This window comes from Verruconis gallopava, assembly GCF_000836295.1.
Source record: "Verruconis gallopava strain CBS 43764 unplaced genomic scaffold supercont1.5, whole genome shotgun sequence".
NCBI lineage: Eukaryota > Fungi > Ascomycota > Dothideomycetes > Venturiales > Sympoventuriaceae > Verruconis > Verruconis gallopava.
The window spans coordinates 289,230-303,129 of record NW_015622141.1 but is presented as its reverse complement, the minus strand read 5'-3'; the positions used below and the strand labels follow the sequence as shown (position 1 = coordinate 303,129).

The following is a 13,900-nucleotide window of genomic DNA, read 5'->3' as shown; positions in this document are numbered from 1 at the left end:
GGACTTCCCCACACGTTGCCCCTCGCTTAGCCCACCAATCAGCGATCTGCGGAGATGCTCCGCTCGTTTTCAACCATCTGCCAGTCACCTGATTTCTCGAACATGCCGAAGCTGACCTTTATCATCAAAAGCGTCAAGCAACCTGTTCTCTGTCCTCACACAAGCTCTTCTATTCCTCCCCTCTGCTACTCCTGTACTGTGGGAGTCCCTCTTTGGCAAGCGAAATGGACGATGGGCCTGTCATCTGACTTTCCATCCTGCGCTGAAAACTGCACCTCAAAACAAAGCCCAGTGGATTTCTGCAGCCTTTCAAGTCTTTTCGGTCCAGATGCGCTTCCTCATGTTGCGGCCCGAGACTGCCTTTTTGTGAATATCTACTCCGTACGCGCAAGAAGGATTCGAAAGCGGTGCAGCCCGCGATAACCGACACCCTAACCCGCGAAAGCTGCCAAGCAAATATGACTGCGCTTGACAAGCCTGCCGAGACACTTTGCGACGCCTCTCGTTATCACGCCTGGAACAGGCACTGAAGTTTTGAGTGTCGCGGCATTTTATTTTCCAGGATCTTAGACTGTAGAGAGGAACCCAACAAGGTCTTAATGGCGACGACTGTGTAGCTTGGGTGAAGTACGGCATCTTGAAAGATGTTTCTCTTGGATCTTAATTAAGCTTCCGTCTCAGCTGTGGCTGGACATCATAGCCAGTCGACCTGCATCGTCTGGTCGCATATTCGCGGGCTGTGTATCTGCTTGAGATGCGAAAGCCACCACCAAACAAGCTCACGATTATGCTTCCGGAAGTACGATAGCCCTTGGTTTGTGATTTGATTTGCACGCAATCATACTGCCAAGAATAAGCTAAAACGCAGCTCTCCCAGAATGGCCGTTCGTCTATGATTCTCTAAACGCCCAAGATCCCGGACGCTGTGCATAGCCACATGTTGGATGGTGTTTGATTTTGAGAGAGATGCGTATAAATGGGTCGAGAATATTCACGTAGGCTTTTATATTTCCATTCGGAAAGAAAAGAGTGTATCTACGACTGAGTCCGGACACCCACTTCACTCCACCAGTGAAAATGTCGTTTCTCAAAGACCTAAAGGGGCTCACAAAAGAGTTCAAAAACTTAATGGGAGAGAAAGACAAACCCCAGGACCATTCAAGTATTGTTGGCGCTGGCGGTGGTCAGAACTGTTCCCTGAGCGTGTAAATTTGAAATAGCAGACTGAGACAAAGCGCAGAGCAATTCAATCATGGACCACCCCAAGCTCCTTATGGACAGCAGCCTCAACCCGGATATCAGCAGCAGTATGGTCAATCCACTTATGGACAGCCGCAATATGGCCAACCTCAATACGGCCAACCTCAGTACGGCCAACCTCAGTACGGCCAACCTCAGCAATACGGTGCACTCCCTCCGTCTGGACTCCATCTTCCGCCCGGCTGGATCCAACAGTGGGATCCGAACTCGCAGCGTAATTTCTATGTAGATACTGCCACTGGTCGCACACAATGGGAGCCCCCAGCGTTTTCTCCACCACCACTACAGGGCAGCTATGCGCCGCCGCCAGGTGGATACCCTCCAGCAAGCACCCCCGGCGAAGATCACACCAAGAATATGTTTGGCGCTGCGGATCATGGAGAAGAGAAGAAGGAGAAGAAAGAGAAGAGTGGCAAAGGCAAGCTGCTCGCTGCAGGCGCTGTGGGTGCAGTCGGTGGAGCAATCATCGCTCACGAAATGAGTATGTGTCGAATGTTGCTTCCATCAAGAAGACGAGGCTAACGGTGTATAGCTGAGCATTCCTCGGACGAAGAGCATGACTCTTCGCATCACACCACGTATGTAGCGCCCGTCGCATATGGTGGAGAGAGTTATGTCTCCGGATACCCACCGCCAGTCCATGATGAAATTTCGAGCTCGGACGCGGAATCACTAGCCGAAGCTCGCGAAGACGTAAAAGAAGCGCGGGAGGAACTCGCAGAAGCCAGCAGCGAGTCAGATCGGGAATCGGCTCGTGAAGAGCTTGAAGAAGCCGAAGAAGAATATGCCGAGGAATATGAGGAGGCATACGACGATTAGATCTGAACAGAGATGTGATTCCGTTGCGTGCCTTGCGGTTTGTAGAAAGTGTGTGCGCATGGACGAATATCCTTTCATTGTTGATTCAAGCTCCGTCTCCGCTCCGTAGCAGAATGAAAGAAATGTTGCTTTCCAAGAAGACCAAGGAAATATTGTATCGCTGGATTCAAGTTCGTTTCGGCCTCTGACCAAGAACGTAGGGTAAAGGCCGAAGATTATGCGACGCACATATATATAAATGAGCTGGTTGCGCGCGTAAGTTGGCGGAAGCGCACTCCAGAGCAAAGCCCTGATGAGACCTCCTGTGCTGAAAACACTCATCGTGAATCTTTGCGCCGTGGTTTCGCGGTCCCAGATGCACGCAGTTTTCTTCGCCTTCGAAGTTCCTTTTTCTTCTCCCGTTTTGGCTTTACTTCGCTGCAAGGTCGGCCATTACTATTGTTCATTGAAGCCTCCGAGAGTGCATTTTTGCAAGACGCCATTTCGAAAGCCGGAGACGCTCTTGGAGAGGTCGGCTTGACGACCCAGTAGTGTTGCCAGATTGCTCTTAGGTTTTGAAGGAAGAAATTGCAAAGATGTTATAATTACATCCTAGCAAATAGAGTGTCAAGTTGAAGCATAAATAGTGTAACGGTTATCATCCCTGCGTATGTTCTCCGGATCATTCTGCGCTTACTTTGAGTCTAACAACCGTTACAGCTTCCAAGCAGGGGACCCGCGTTCGACTCGCGGTTTATGCATTCTCATCTCCAAAACACTATTTGTGGTTTTTTTTGCTCTTTTTTGGGGCTTCAAAACCTTCCTCAAGAACGTTTTGTTTTGTACTTAATTTTATTATTTTCTTATTATATTCTCATTCCAGTTTTGATAGTCTCTCATCTTAAGGGAGGGAGTGGGCTTCAAGTCATAAGGCGATTTTCTTGGCGTGGCACTACAGCCGCTTTCCTCTTTTGTAGAGATTGAATAGTTCCGACTACTCTTCATCTCCACCCATCGCCTTTGCATTACACTGTCCGCATTAAGTATATTCATTAATCGAATTGATACATTGTCCTTTTCCTACATAATGCTGGCGCGCACACTGTTGCTGCCAGCTCGGCGCACTCTCCTCTCCGTAACCACTGCTTCATTGGCAACTCAATCACGAACCTTATCGTCATTACAAGCACCGTGGCGTACCGCAGGATCGCAGATAATGGCAATGGCTTCCAGACCAAGAGTTGCTTTGGCAACATCTAACGCAATCTCGCAGCAAGTTAGAGGCATGAAGGTATGGGCTCACATCGCAGAGAACGTTAAGTGATGCGTTGTATGGCTGATTGGAACTTTCAGGTTCGAAGCTCTGTGAAGAAGCTTTGCGACGGCTGTAAGAGCGTACGGAGAAAGGGTGGCAAGTACGTTTATATAATATGCAGCAAGAACCCGAAACATAAGCAAAGGTAAGGCGTCTTGACAATTTTTCTGGTGTCAACCTACTAATTCGGTCTCTTAGGCAAGGATGATCACCTTCGTCGTAAGATGGCTGTATCGATAGACTTTGTACAGTACAAGATGGCATAGATACCAAAAGCTCATGAAACAAGTCATTCCACCGAAGACTACCGCACAACTCGTCTCTTCCTTAGCAGCACACGGCTTTGCTTGATTAAACGGACCTCGGCGTTGTAGATTCTGCCTTCTCTTGTTCCTATTCATATCATCAAACGAATTTCTCGACCTCCCATCAACGCACATGATTTTGAGCCTTCACACATTGTCTTCGACAGAGCAAACGAGATGCCAATCCTGCCGTTACCTGCGATCTTCGCATTCGACACAAGTAGGCTCGTGCCACAAGCTGGGCAAAACAAGTGTTTCTGCTTGTGCGGTTGAAATTTAGTGTTCCTGGCGATGATACTAGGCGTCGTGTGACTGCGAAGAATACGCAGGTGGAGGTTATGCTCTCAGTTATGGAATGTGACGCTTGAAATTTGCTCCTAGTGGTTCATATAGACAATCTTGGTACAGATCGAGCAACAGCACATCACGAAATCCCAGTCTTCGAGACGTCCCCAAGCCTCGAAGTCGAGAAGGATGGATAGGCAAAGACAACTAGACCAAGATCGCAGACTAAAGACAAGTCTTCAACCCATGATGGTCAAAACTAGTGAGATTGGCTCGAGTTCGTAGATAATTTGGAAAGAGCGTGGCCGCGACTATTATGCACGGAGAACTCATGTTGCGGGTTCGACTTTCTAGATGTCAAACAGACCACCTGAAAAATTAATGCTTGGGAGATGCTAATCAACTTGGCGCAACGTATCAGGCATAATTTCATGCGAGCGTAGGTGTTGGAAGAAAATCCGCGACTTCACTTGTCTCTCGTTCACCGAAAGAACTGAAGAGAAACTGAACAGCGGTGTGCCATTATTCGGCTTACGTATATTGTGTCAAGCACACATGTCACATACAGTTATGAAGAAACGTCGTAAGCTATGAAAGCAGTCATGACCACGATGCCAGAGGCGTTAACCTCAACTCCATGCCATCTCTGGGCTTCGTCGTAATGACGCCAGCAGGTATTGCTTGTTTGCCTGGATGTGCGTACTCCACCTCGAACGCGGCGACAAAAGCAGCAACCAGACATCTCAACTCGGCCTTGGCAAACGAGCCTCCTATGCAGCTTCTCGGTCCGTGGAGGAACGTCAGCAAAGCGTAGTTGCTCGGAGCGCCGCCGCTGTTGTTCGGCTTCCCGTCAAGGTTGATCCACCGGTCGGGTACAAACTCGTGTGCGTTAGGGCCCCATAGATGCGGGTTCCTATTTATCGCCCAAGGGGAGATGATGATTTGCGTTCCCTTTGGAACGAACTGGTTTCCTATCTGGGTGGGCTTGTTGGACTCTCGAACGGTGATCGGGACGGTGGGGTAGAGTCGCAAGGTCTCGTTGCAGACCGCGTTCAATACGGGAAGCGACTCGAGGAGGTTGGCCAAGTCGACATCTGGGCCCGGATTCGTAGGCAACGCTTGCCGGATCTCGTCTCGAAGGCGGGTTTGGACGTCCGGATGCTTCGCAAGCAGATACGTGGTCCACGTGAAGGCACTGCTCGTCGTTTCATGTCCAGCGGCAAGAAAAGTTAGCTGCGATCCGTTAGCTGCCTGCCGCCACGGGGGCCAAATTCGAAAACCAACCATTTGATCTATCAGCTGCTGGTCGCTGAAGTTGCCGCTCTTGATCAGGATAGACAGGATATCAAGATTGTCCTCCGAATGCATCTTCACGGCTTCTTTCTTATCTCGCACCAACTGCCCGCAGATTCTGTTCAGTGCACTGGTTGCGGCGTGGAATCGCTTATTGACTCGCCACGGCGATTTCCTGATCAGCTCTGCAGGACCGACGATCTGCGTCGTGAAGTAAAATACTTTCTCCATCGTCGGCTCCAAGAGCTCCTCGTAGTTCTGAATGAGCTCATCGTCAGAATTCCTCAACGCGTTGAATTCGCGTCCCAGTCCAGCAATTCCGATGATGTCCCTTTCCATGATTATTAGCTTGGTCGATCTTTGCGACAAGGGCCAGGTGGTGGTTACATGGTCACTTTGTTTGCGAAGTGGTTGATTTCCACGACGCCCTTCAGCTTTTCACCCGCTTCCGCGTTTTCTCGAACCTCCATGTTGACCACTTCCGTCATTGCGATTGCTTTGCGCCACATCATTGGATACAGCTCTTTGATGTGGCGGAACTGAAAAACAGGCATGATATGCTTTCGTTGGAAGCGGTGCTCATCGCCCTCGACGATGATGAGCCCGTCCCCAAGCACAATCCTCAGAAAGTCGCGCAGCTTGCCCGGCTTCTCGAAATCGTAAGACTTTTGCACGAGGACCTCGCTGATTGACTGTGGATTCGTCAATAGCAGGCGGTCCTGATAGAGAAATCCTCGGAAGTAAATCAAACCCTCGTTGGGTATTTCGGTGATCCATCTTAGTAGGTCAACAGCTGGCGGCCTTCTGAACAAGGCTAAACCATTACCAAGAAGCGGCAGCGATCCCTAAGGTTGCCGTCAGCGCATTCATCGCAGTAGGGTTCATGGGTGGCATACTCCAGGCTGTGGAAGGTGCCGTAGCGGGGTGAGGAAGAACGGATATATGAAGACATGATACACGGAGAGAAGGGCCAGATTCACGGCCGTGGTTCGAACCAAAGTCCACACAAATGGATTTTGGGGGAGATATTGAGGAATCAAGAGCGTGATAGCAAATGCCTCCGCCGCCGCGGACAGGAACAGCAGTGGAATCGTAGCGACCATCTTTGTCAGAAATGTTCAGTTCGCGCCCGCGTCTGGGTCACAAGGGGACGTCGGGTCTTGAAATAATATACGTCGAAAGACATGCCCAAAGGGACAGTTGGAGATATGAGTATCACTTTCTGATGACGTTGATGGGCCACGTGAAGATCGTGACCGAGGCAGCCCCCCCTGTTTACGGCCGTGTACTTGGTGGTGATCGGAGCCAGGGATGCCATCAGGGCTAAACGCTGGGTGTTGAGAGTGTTCGCGCTCCCAGTCAACCACGCCTTACGCAATTGCGAGCAGACCACCTCCGTACAGACTGAACGGGCTGACTTGCTGCTCTTAGAGAGAAGGAACACGCAACGAGCGCTGGGCGACGCCCAGGGGCCATTGCAAACATGAAGAGCAAGATTTGAGCTTGCCCAAAGCTTTGTCCAGCACCAAATTCTTTTGGCGGAAGGGCGTAGAAGGGTGGAGGGAAACTCATATCATGGCCAGGCTGCCATTTTCTTTTCGGCGTCATTCGTAAGCTCTCATAAGCTCGAAGCTTGCACCGCTTGTGGCAATGTTCGCGTTTCAGACTAGTGTTGAGCGCATCCTGTGCAGGTTCAACCCTAATTAGATGCTCAGTCTGATGATGAGGTTCTCGGGAGCCCTGTGCTCGCGGCGAGATTGTCACAAGAATAGAGACACGTTAAGGAAGCAAAAACCCCGCCTTGAGAAGGCAGTGTCGAGGCTGAAGAATGTGTCAAGTTCTCGGGTTTTGGGGTGAGAGCAAGGTAACGTTGGAGGTTCTTTGATTATAAGTCTACTACCATGACGCTCGCCATGTTCGATATCTATGTACAACTCGCGCTCCGACGGCACCTCTCCTTTTCTCATCATCGTACCATGCGTATAGCGTTAAAATGGAGGAAAAGAAAGACGATGAAGACAAAAAGGCTCGCGAACCCAGACCCGCAAAAATGCAAAATCTCCCAAGGGCCCTCCTCCCCCAAAGAAAACAAAGCTGTACACCAGTTCAAATGCTCCTGCGAAAGGGGGAAAAAAGAATCAAGAACAAGAGCGCCGATGATCCCATGCACATGCAGTGTGCAAGCGTAAGGCAGGAGGACATTTTTTTTCGATTCCCGATTCCTGCTTTTGGCCCGCGTCCAAACGACGCGGAAAATGGATGCGCAGATGCGTGGCAAAAACCTAGCAGTATGATACAGATGTGACGGCCAACAGCCAGCTCGACGCCCCCTCTCTTGGTATTCGGGGTGGATGACTTTAGGACCCGCCCCATCTGCTCTTCAGACCTTCCAGCCACCTGCTGTACAGGGCGTCGGCAAGACCACCGCTCTGCTCCATGCCCGGGGGCACATAGCCCGGCATGCGCTTCTCGTCGACGGCCGAAAGCTTCTGCGCGATCTCGCTCTCCAGCAGCGCGCTCTGGCGCCGTCGGTGGCTCTTGAGATGCGGGTTGTTCTGCGCCAGGACGAGCCTCTGCTTCGCGGCGCTGCTGGGCGTCCGGGTGATGGCTGAGGCGTCGATGTCGGAGACGGACTGGGTTTGCCTGTGGCGCGGTGTCGCCGGCGCCGAGGGAGGCGCCATAGGTGCCCTTACCGGGGCTGGTGGGAGCACGGGGGTGTTCTTGACGGGCGACGCGTGCTTCGTGGGCGAGGAGATGGGTGTCGTCGGCGGAAGCGCGTTGGACAGCCCCAGAGCCGCCGAGAGCTTTGGATCCTCCCTTGCATTCTCGATGAGCGACCGGAGCAGCAGGAATTCGCCCTCGGGGTCTATCCTGTCAAGCACGCTCCACGCGTTGTGCAGCCGCGCCAGGGCTTCTCTTTTCTCGAGATCTCCGGTCTGGGCGTGCTGTTCCTGGAACGTGGCGTCAACCACTTTGCTGTATGCGCGACGGCCAAGGAGGGCTTCCTTGGTCAATTGGATCGGCTTCACGGGAATGGGCAGCTCCTTTTTGAAGTAGCCGTCTTCCGCCATCGAGAGCGGCGGCGTGTTCTCGTCCGAGCCGACCAGTGTGGACGCGTTCGATGCAGACTTCTCACGGTCCAGACCATGGCCAACTCGAGGCTCTGCTATCGAGCTGTTCGAAACGTCTCGCTCTGGAGCCCACTTCTTCTCGTGCCCGCCAGAGGACACGCGGCGGAAAGGTCGTGCTGAGGACGGAGAGTTGCCAAAGGACATATCGAGACCAAGCGGCTTCTTCTGCGGTGTGCCGTCCGTCCTGCTGACGCGCCTTGCTGTCGGCGTCTGGCCGGAGGGAGCACGCTGCGCAGTGACAACCGATGATCTCCTGCTCGTCCCCGTCTGACTGGATTTGCGCATCATCGTGGGGTAACCATGTGCCGGGGAACCGGTTCCCAACGGCCCGTCACTGATATCCATGCGTTCAAGCATTGCGCTTGGGCTCTCCCTGGTTTCGACCGTCGCGTAGGGATTGGTGACGTCCGACGCATCCGACGGTATCCGCGACATCTTCCTCCTCCTCGGAGGGGCGATTGTCGCTGGCTTAATGGTATCGAATATCCAGTCATCCTGTTCCAGCTTCGGGGACAAATCCTGCAACGTTTCCTCATAATACTTCGGATGAGTGGTCTTCTCGCCCTTTGCCACATGCCGCTCGTACCGCCTTATTACGTCTCGCAGCTGATCCACTTTACCGGCATTGCGGATAAATCGGTGGCGCAAAAGCTCCCTTGCCGTTGGCCGTTTGTCTGGCTCTTTCTGCAGGCAGAGCGCAACGAAGTCCTTGAACTCCTTGCTGAATTGACCCTCAAGCCGCGGTGGTGGTGCCTTGGGGATGTGAAACAGGACCTTCATCGGGTGAATATTTGCATTCGGGGGTTCTCCAAGGGCCAGTTCCATGGCTGTGATGCCGAGGGACCATATGTCTGCCCTGAAATCGTACCCAGACTCTTCAATCACTTCGGGGGCCATCCAGAAGGGGGTGCCGACAAACGTCATGCGTTGCGACCGGATGTTGGTGAGCTGTGCAGCGACGCCAAAATCTGCGATCTTGACCTTGCCACTCACTGCAAGAAGGATGTTTGCAGCTTTGATGTCGCGGTGAATCTTGCCTGTCTGGTGGAGATAATCGAGGGCGTGCAGCAGCTCGCGGCACACGATGGCGACTTGGGATTCGTGAAACGGCCCAGGCTTGATCTGATCAACGTTAGCTACCGTCTGACATGCAGGCCAGGAACGTGAATCATACAAGGTCCAAGCAAGATCCACCTCCCAGATACTCCATAACAATCCATAGCTTGGTCCCTCGCACAAAGCTGGTCTTGTACTGTGTAACATATGGACTGTTGCAGGTGCTCAGGACTGAAATCTCCTGCTGTATGTCCTTGATGTCGTCGTCGCTGCCCTCGAGATCGATGTGCTTGATGGCAACAAGCTCGCCTGTTGTCCTGTCTCTCGCCTTGTACACAACTCCAAAGCTGCCACCTGCCCATCGTTTGTCAGCATCCAGCCTCGTCGCTCACGACAAGCTGCAAAGGACTTCGACGTACTCCCCAGCTCCTCGAGCATCTCATAGTTCTCCGCCATTCCGCCGCCGGCCTTGTGTACTGCCGTAAAACCCCCTGCCCGCTGTGTGCAGCTATACTCTCCACTGAAGACGAGATTGCACGGCAGCAAGCACGCTCGTGATGGCCGCACAATTGATGTCGGTACAGACTTCTAGGAATATGCAAGATGCGCAAAGGAGAAGAGGATTCTGGCCGAGGGTTCAGCTCTGCGCAGGGCAGATATCACGACGAGTTTGGGGAGCACCGCGACTCGTGCAAGAGCCGCTGTTACCGGGGCAACGGGGCGACGAGGGGGAGGGGGCGCTCCAAGCGTTCGGCTGTGTCGGACCACACCGATCCTTCACAAATGAGGAGAGGACATGACTTTGAGACAAAAGGCTCGCAGAGGTGCGTTAAGCAGTGGCATGGCAGAGTTCTGTGCGAAGCCGACGTGTAATACAGCGTGACACAGGCGCATGGAGGCGCGTTGTTTACCGTGGCGCCAGCCAGGCGGTTCTACGCAGGATCAACACACTCGCCAGCAGGCGGCGGCAGGCCACCACGTTAGTCAACTTAGCAGCATCATTCCCGCTTCGCTGTGCCTGTCCTTGGACTTGTACCTGCATGAACCTTGCAGCATCGGCCTTCCCCACAGTCGAATTCGTCGGCACGACGCTTCCATCTCTTGGAATCGAAGTCTGGCGTCCATGGCAGACGCCTGCTGCCGCGTGTGCCGTTGCCGGTCAGGAGAAAAAGGCTCAGACGGCCCTTGTCGAGCCAGCTGTCGACCCAGGCATCGGAAATGACAGAGACCCAACGAGCAGCACGGCGTCTTGGCCCTGTCCGTAACAGTAGTGCTCTGCGCTGTCCGCCCGTCAGCGTACGATGCCATGATCAGGTCGTCGGGCGCCGGCTGCGGTTTGGCTTTGCGTGCGAGCAGTCGGGAGATTCCGCCGTCCCAATGAGCCTATGTTTGGCGCTTGCTGGGTTGGGCATGGCCAAGTGCAGTCCGCATGTCTGGAGCGAAAGGAAGAGATGTGAGATCTGTACTCCCTCGTCGCAAGCTCGCAGCAGATCTAGGATCTCGGCTTGCGGTGCAGCAGCAGTGGTCTGCTGTGCCTGTACAGCAGCAGACGAGCGTGCACCGAAGGCGCGCGCCCGGATGGGGCGTCTGATGGAAGACGACGGCATCTGCAATGCATAACGTTCCTGTAATTTGGCGTGCTCACCGATCTATTTCCAGAGCGGCCGGGTGGATATCGGCCTCATCACGAGACACGCTCAAATGAATTGTGGACAGGCAGCAGCAGAGAGTCTTTGCGGATGACGTGCATCTCTGATGATCCGCGAACCAGAAGACGCCGAGCGAGGGCGTATGGTTCTTGGGGTGACTCGTCACACAGAGCTCGTCGCTATCCAGGCCGTCGTGCCTGTACGCTTCTCGCGTCGGCGTCGCAGGCGCGCTGCCAGGCCAACCGTTGCACAGATGAGAGGCGAAGGAGAAGTCCATCTGTAGTCGCACAGCATCTGCAACGTATGGCAGCTGAACTGTCCCCCTGGTGCTTGCATCGGCTAATGCAGGGAGCCTTTCGACGAAGGGATCGTTGCTCACACCATCCGGTCGTACGCGGTGTGGAGCATAGCAACCGAGTATAAGGCAGCGTCACGGCAACAACGCGGAGATCGTCTCTTCACGTTGTACGCACACACACGCACACAAACACACTCTCACCCACGCTCCACCACCTCCGCCGCCGCCGCCTCGACAATGGATAAACTCAATCGCTGAACCAACCGCTGTTACTTATCACTTACGATCCGGTCCCTACAGAAATGATTGCTCCATTCACGTCACTTTCATGCTTGTCCAGCCCTGCTACGCCGTCTCGTTTTGGCGACAATTTCGCCGCCTGTCGTCGACCGTGATTGGTCGGCTTCTGCAGCTGGACGAATCCTTGATCACCTTCACAATTTACGGCGCTCTGCTGCTTCGACACCTTGTCCTTTCCACCCTCTTTGACCATTCGCCCAAACACAGTCCCTACCTCAGTGATGAACTTGTGAATGATTGCTCCCGTTCTCCTAAGCCGTTGGGTGTTGCCATGGATGACGCGTCGCACCCACAACAGGAGCGCAGCCGCAAACAACGGCCCAACTCGATCATGACCGTCGACTCTGTCCTGGGTACGATGACGGGCCCCAACAGCCCAAGACGGCCGCCGCCTTCTGAACGCTTGCCCGGGAGCCCTTCCACCGGCGTGTCATATGCTTCCTCCCAGATGTCCGCCTCGCCCACCAAGATCGCGCACTCGCGCAGCAAGTCGGTCGTCGACAGTCCCAGGAGGCTTAACAGACTGTCCATGAGTTTTCCCGTCCTGCCTCCCAGCTCGGCCCGCTCGCGGCCGACGTCGTGGGCGAACAGTCCTGTCATCTCCCCCATAGAGTCGCTGCCCTCGCCGTCCACGGAGGGCAACTTCCTCACGCAGCTTGCCTCGCAGGAGAGGAGAGTGCTCGAGCTCAGGGAGGCACTGCGACAAGCCGAATCGGAGCTCGAGCGGCTCAAAAAGCACTGGGCCACACACGAGGCACTCAAGAAGCGTGCCGATGTGAAGAGGATGCAGCCTCTTCAACCCCTGAGTGCCAGCCTCTCACCGCTCGAAGGCAGCGATGACGATCAAGATGGCTCCTCCCAGTGGCTGCAGAGGGAAATGGAAAGACGCAAGGCACTCTTGAGCGGCATTAAAACTTCGAACAGAAAGGTGCTCAGTGGGTCCAAGCATACGCGGACGCTGTCGTTGCTGTCGCCAGAGAAGGGCACGTTCTCCCAGCCCTTCCCACAACCAACAGACTCCCGACAGCCGGAAGAGAATCCCTACCGGTCCCAAAATTTCAACAATTCTTCAAACTTATCAGCCACTACGAACCCGTCTGCCAGCCTGAGCGGAGACAGCACGACGACCTTTGACGGACCCTCGAAGGACGCCATATTACGAACCGGCAAGCAGATGGCCAACGACATAAAGGACGGCCTATGGACGTTTTTCGAAGATATTAGGCAGGCAACGATAGGCGAAGAAGCCACCCTGTCACCCGGTAGTACGACACCGGTTGCTCAAAACAAACCGAGACCGTTGAAGCGATCAAACACCACAGGCACGACAACGACGCGGACCGCGCGATCGGCACGAGCAGCACACACTGCGACGCGCAGGGACAATCCGCCTCAAGACGCCTTGATCGACATTGGTGGGTCATTCTGGCGAGAGCACGGCGTGGAATCACCCGTGCCCCCGAAAAACAAGAAACAGCAGCCGCTAAAAGTGACCAAGCAAACTACGTCGAAGAAGAACGTCTCTCCAAGCCCATCTGGCGACTTTGATGCGGACTCCAGCGAGGTGTGGGACAGCTGGGACACGCCCGTCAAGAGTCCTGTGCAGGACCAAAGACAGCAAGAAAGCGATACGACGTCGTCAGATGCCGCCAGCGACGGCGTCAGCACTCCCTTGACTGACGAGAATTCGCGACCTACACCACGCACGTCGACGAGCAGCAAGAGGAACAGTATCCCCTGGCCTGACTTGGAGAAATTGACGCCCAGCAGCCTGAAAAGAACCGCAAGCCATTTGATGAAGGAGTGGGAGAAGAGTTTAACGCCCAGCCCACCCGTGGAAAGGGACGACTCGCTCGGGTATGTGGCGTCACCTTGCTCCACGGGCGGCAAAGCGGCGAAGAGTGACTGATTGAGCCGGATTCACAATCTGCATTGCAGCTTTGAATGTATAATGAGATAATGAAAAGAGTTTCCGCGAGGGGACAACACGACGCCAGGGCATGACGGCGCGTTTGACAGGTGCATTGGAGTTATGGGACGACGCGTATTGGGAACACAAGCATATACAAATAGTAATTAGAACAGGAAATGTTAAGTCTCTCTTGTTTCGTTCGTCATTGGCAATGGTCTAGTTTCGATCTTCCGCCTTCCTGTTTGACCTCTTGCGGACGTCATGGCCGTTGATTGGCTCGCGTCACACCCCCCGGTGG

At 53.9% G+C, this 13,900-nt stretch overlaps 4 protein-coding genes across 5 annotated transcripts; 3 read left to right on the top strand and 1 right to left on the bottom strand.

Moving 5' to 3' along the window:
- Positions 1-136: 136 nt before the first annotated feature.
- Positions 137-2,220, top strand: PV09_02003 (uncharacterized protein). Its single transcript, XM_016354984.1, has 3 exons — positions 137-1,183; positions 1,241-1,741; positions 1,793-2,220. Exons 1-3 carry the CDS (start codon positions 1,078-1,080, stop codon positions 2,077-2,079), a joined length of 894 nt encoding a protein of 297 aa, XP_016217000.1. The 5' UTR covers positions 137-1,077; the 3' UTR covers positions 2,080-2,220.
- An 821-nt stretch (positions 2,221-3,041) lies between these two features.
- PV09_02002 (ribosomal protein L36) lies at positions 3,042-4,731 on the top strand. The gene is made up of 3 exons (XM_016354983.1): positions 3,042-3,349; positions 3,412-3,518; positions 3,572-4,731. The coding sequence occupies exons 1-3, from the start codon at positions 3,146-3,148 to the stop codon at positions 3,579-3,581; spliced, it is 321 nt and encodes a 106-aa protein (XP_016216999.1). The 5' UTR covers positions 3,042-3,145; the 3' UTR covers positions 3,582-4,731.
- A 2,390-nt stretch (positions 4,732-7,121) lies between these two features.
- PV09_02001 lies at positions 7,122-10,321 on the bottom strand. Of its 2 annotated transcripts, XM_016354981.1 has the most exons (3): positions 9,863-10,321; positions 9,562-9,797; positions 7,122-9,509 (listed from the first exon to the last, which is right to left on the bottom strand). In XM_016354981.1, exons 1-3 carry the CDS (start codon positions 9,897-9,899, stop codon positions 7,614-7,616), a joined length of 2,169 nt encoding a protein of 722 aa, XP_016216997.1. In that variant the 5' UTR covers positions 9,900-10,321; the 3' UTR covers positions 7,122-7,613. The 2 variants fall into 2 exon arrangements, with proteins under 2 accessions (XP_016216997.1, XP_016216998.1); XM_016354982.1 differs by having other exon boundaries at positions 9,562-10,321.
- Positions 10,322-11,399: 1,078 nt separating this feature from the next.
- Positions 11,400-13,800, top strand: PV09_02000 (uncharacterized protein). The gene has a single exon (XM_016354980.1). The coding sequence runs from the start codon at positions 11,719-11,721 to the stop codon at positions 13,597-13,599; it is 1,881 nt and encodes a 626-aa protein (XP_016216996.1). The 5' UTR covers positions 11,400-11,718; the 3' UTR covers positions 13,600-13,800.
- Positions 13,801-13,900: the final 100 nt, after the last annotated feature.

What these genes read in the sequence shown, in the direction of transcription:
- PV09_02003 (XM_016354984.1), top strand. Translation starts at nt 1,078, where the DNA reads ATGTCGTTTCTCAAAGACCTAAAGGGGCTCACAAAAGAGTTCAAAAAC. An exon ending in TATTGTTGGCGCTGGCGGTG is followed by an intron (nt 1,184 to 1,240) that starts GTCAGAACTGTT and finishes GACAAAGCGCAG; the next exon opens with AGCAATTCAATCATGGACCA. An exon ending in AATCATCGCTCACGAAATGA is followed by an intron (nt 1,742 to 1,792) that starts GTATGTGTCGAA and finishes AACGGTGTATAG; the next exon opens with CTGAGCATTCCTCGGACGAA.
- PV09_02002 (XM_016354983.1), top strand. Translation starts at nt 3,146, where the DNA reads ATGCTGGCGCGCACACTGTTGCTGCCAGCTCGGCGCACTCTCCTCTCC. An exon ending in AGCAAGTTAGAGGCATGAAG is followed by an intron (nt 3,350 to 3,411) that starts GTATGGGCTCAC and finishes TGGAACTTTCAG; the next exon opens with GTTCGAAGCTCTGTGAAGAA.
- PV09_02000 (XM_016354980.1), top strand. Translation starts at nt 11,719, where the DNA reads ATGCTTGTCCAGCCCTGCTACGCCGTCTCGTTTTGGCGACAATTTCGC.
- PV09_02001 (XM_016354981.1), bottom strand. Translation starts at nt 9,899, where the DNA reads ATGGCGGAGAACTATGAGATGCTCGAGGAGCTGGGGA. An exon ending in GATGCTCGAGGAGCTGGGGA is followed by an intron (nt 9,798 to 9,862) that starts GTACGTCGAAGT and finishes AACGATGGGCAG; the next exon opens with GTGGCAGCTTTGGAGTTGTG. An exon ending in GTGGATCTTGCTTGGACCTT is followed by an intron (nt 9,510 to 9,561) that starts GTATGATTCACG and finishes AACGTTGATCAG; the next exon opens with ATCAAGCCTGGGCCGTTTCA.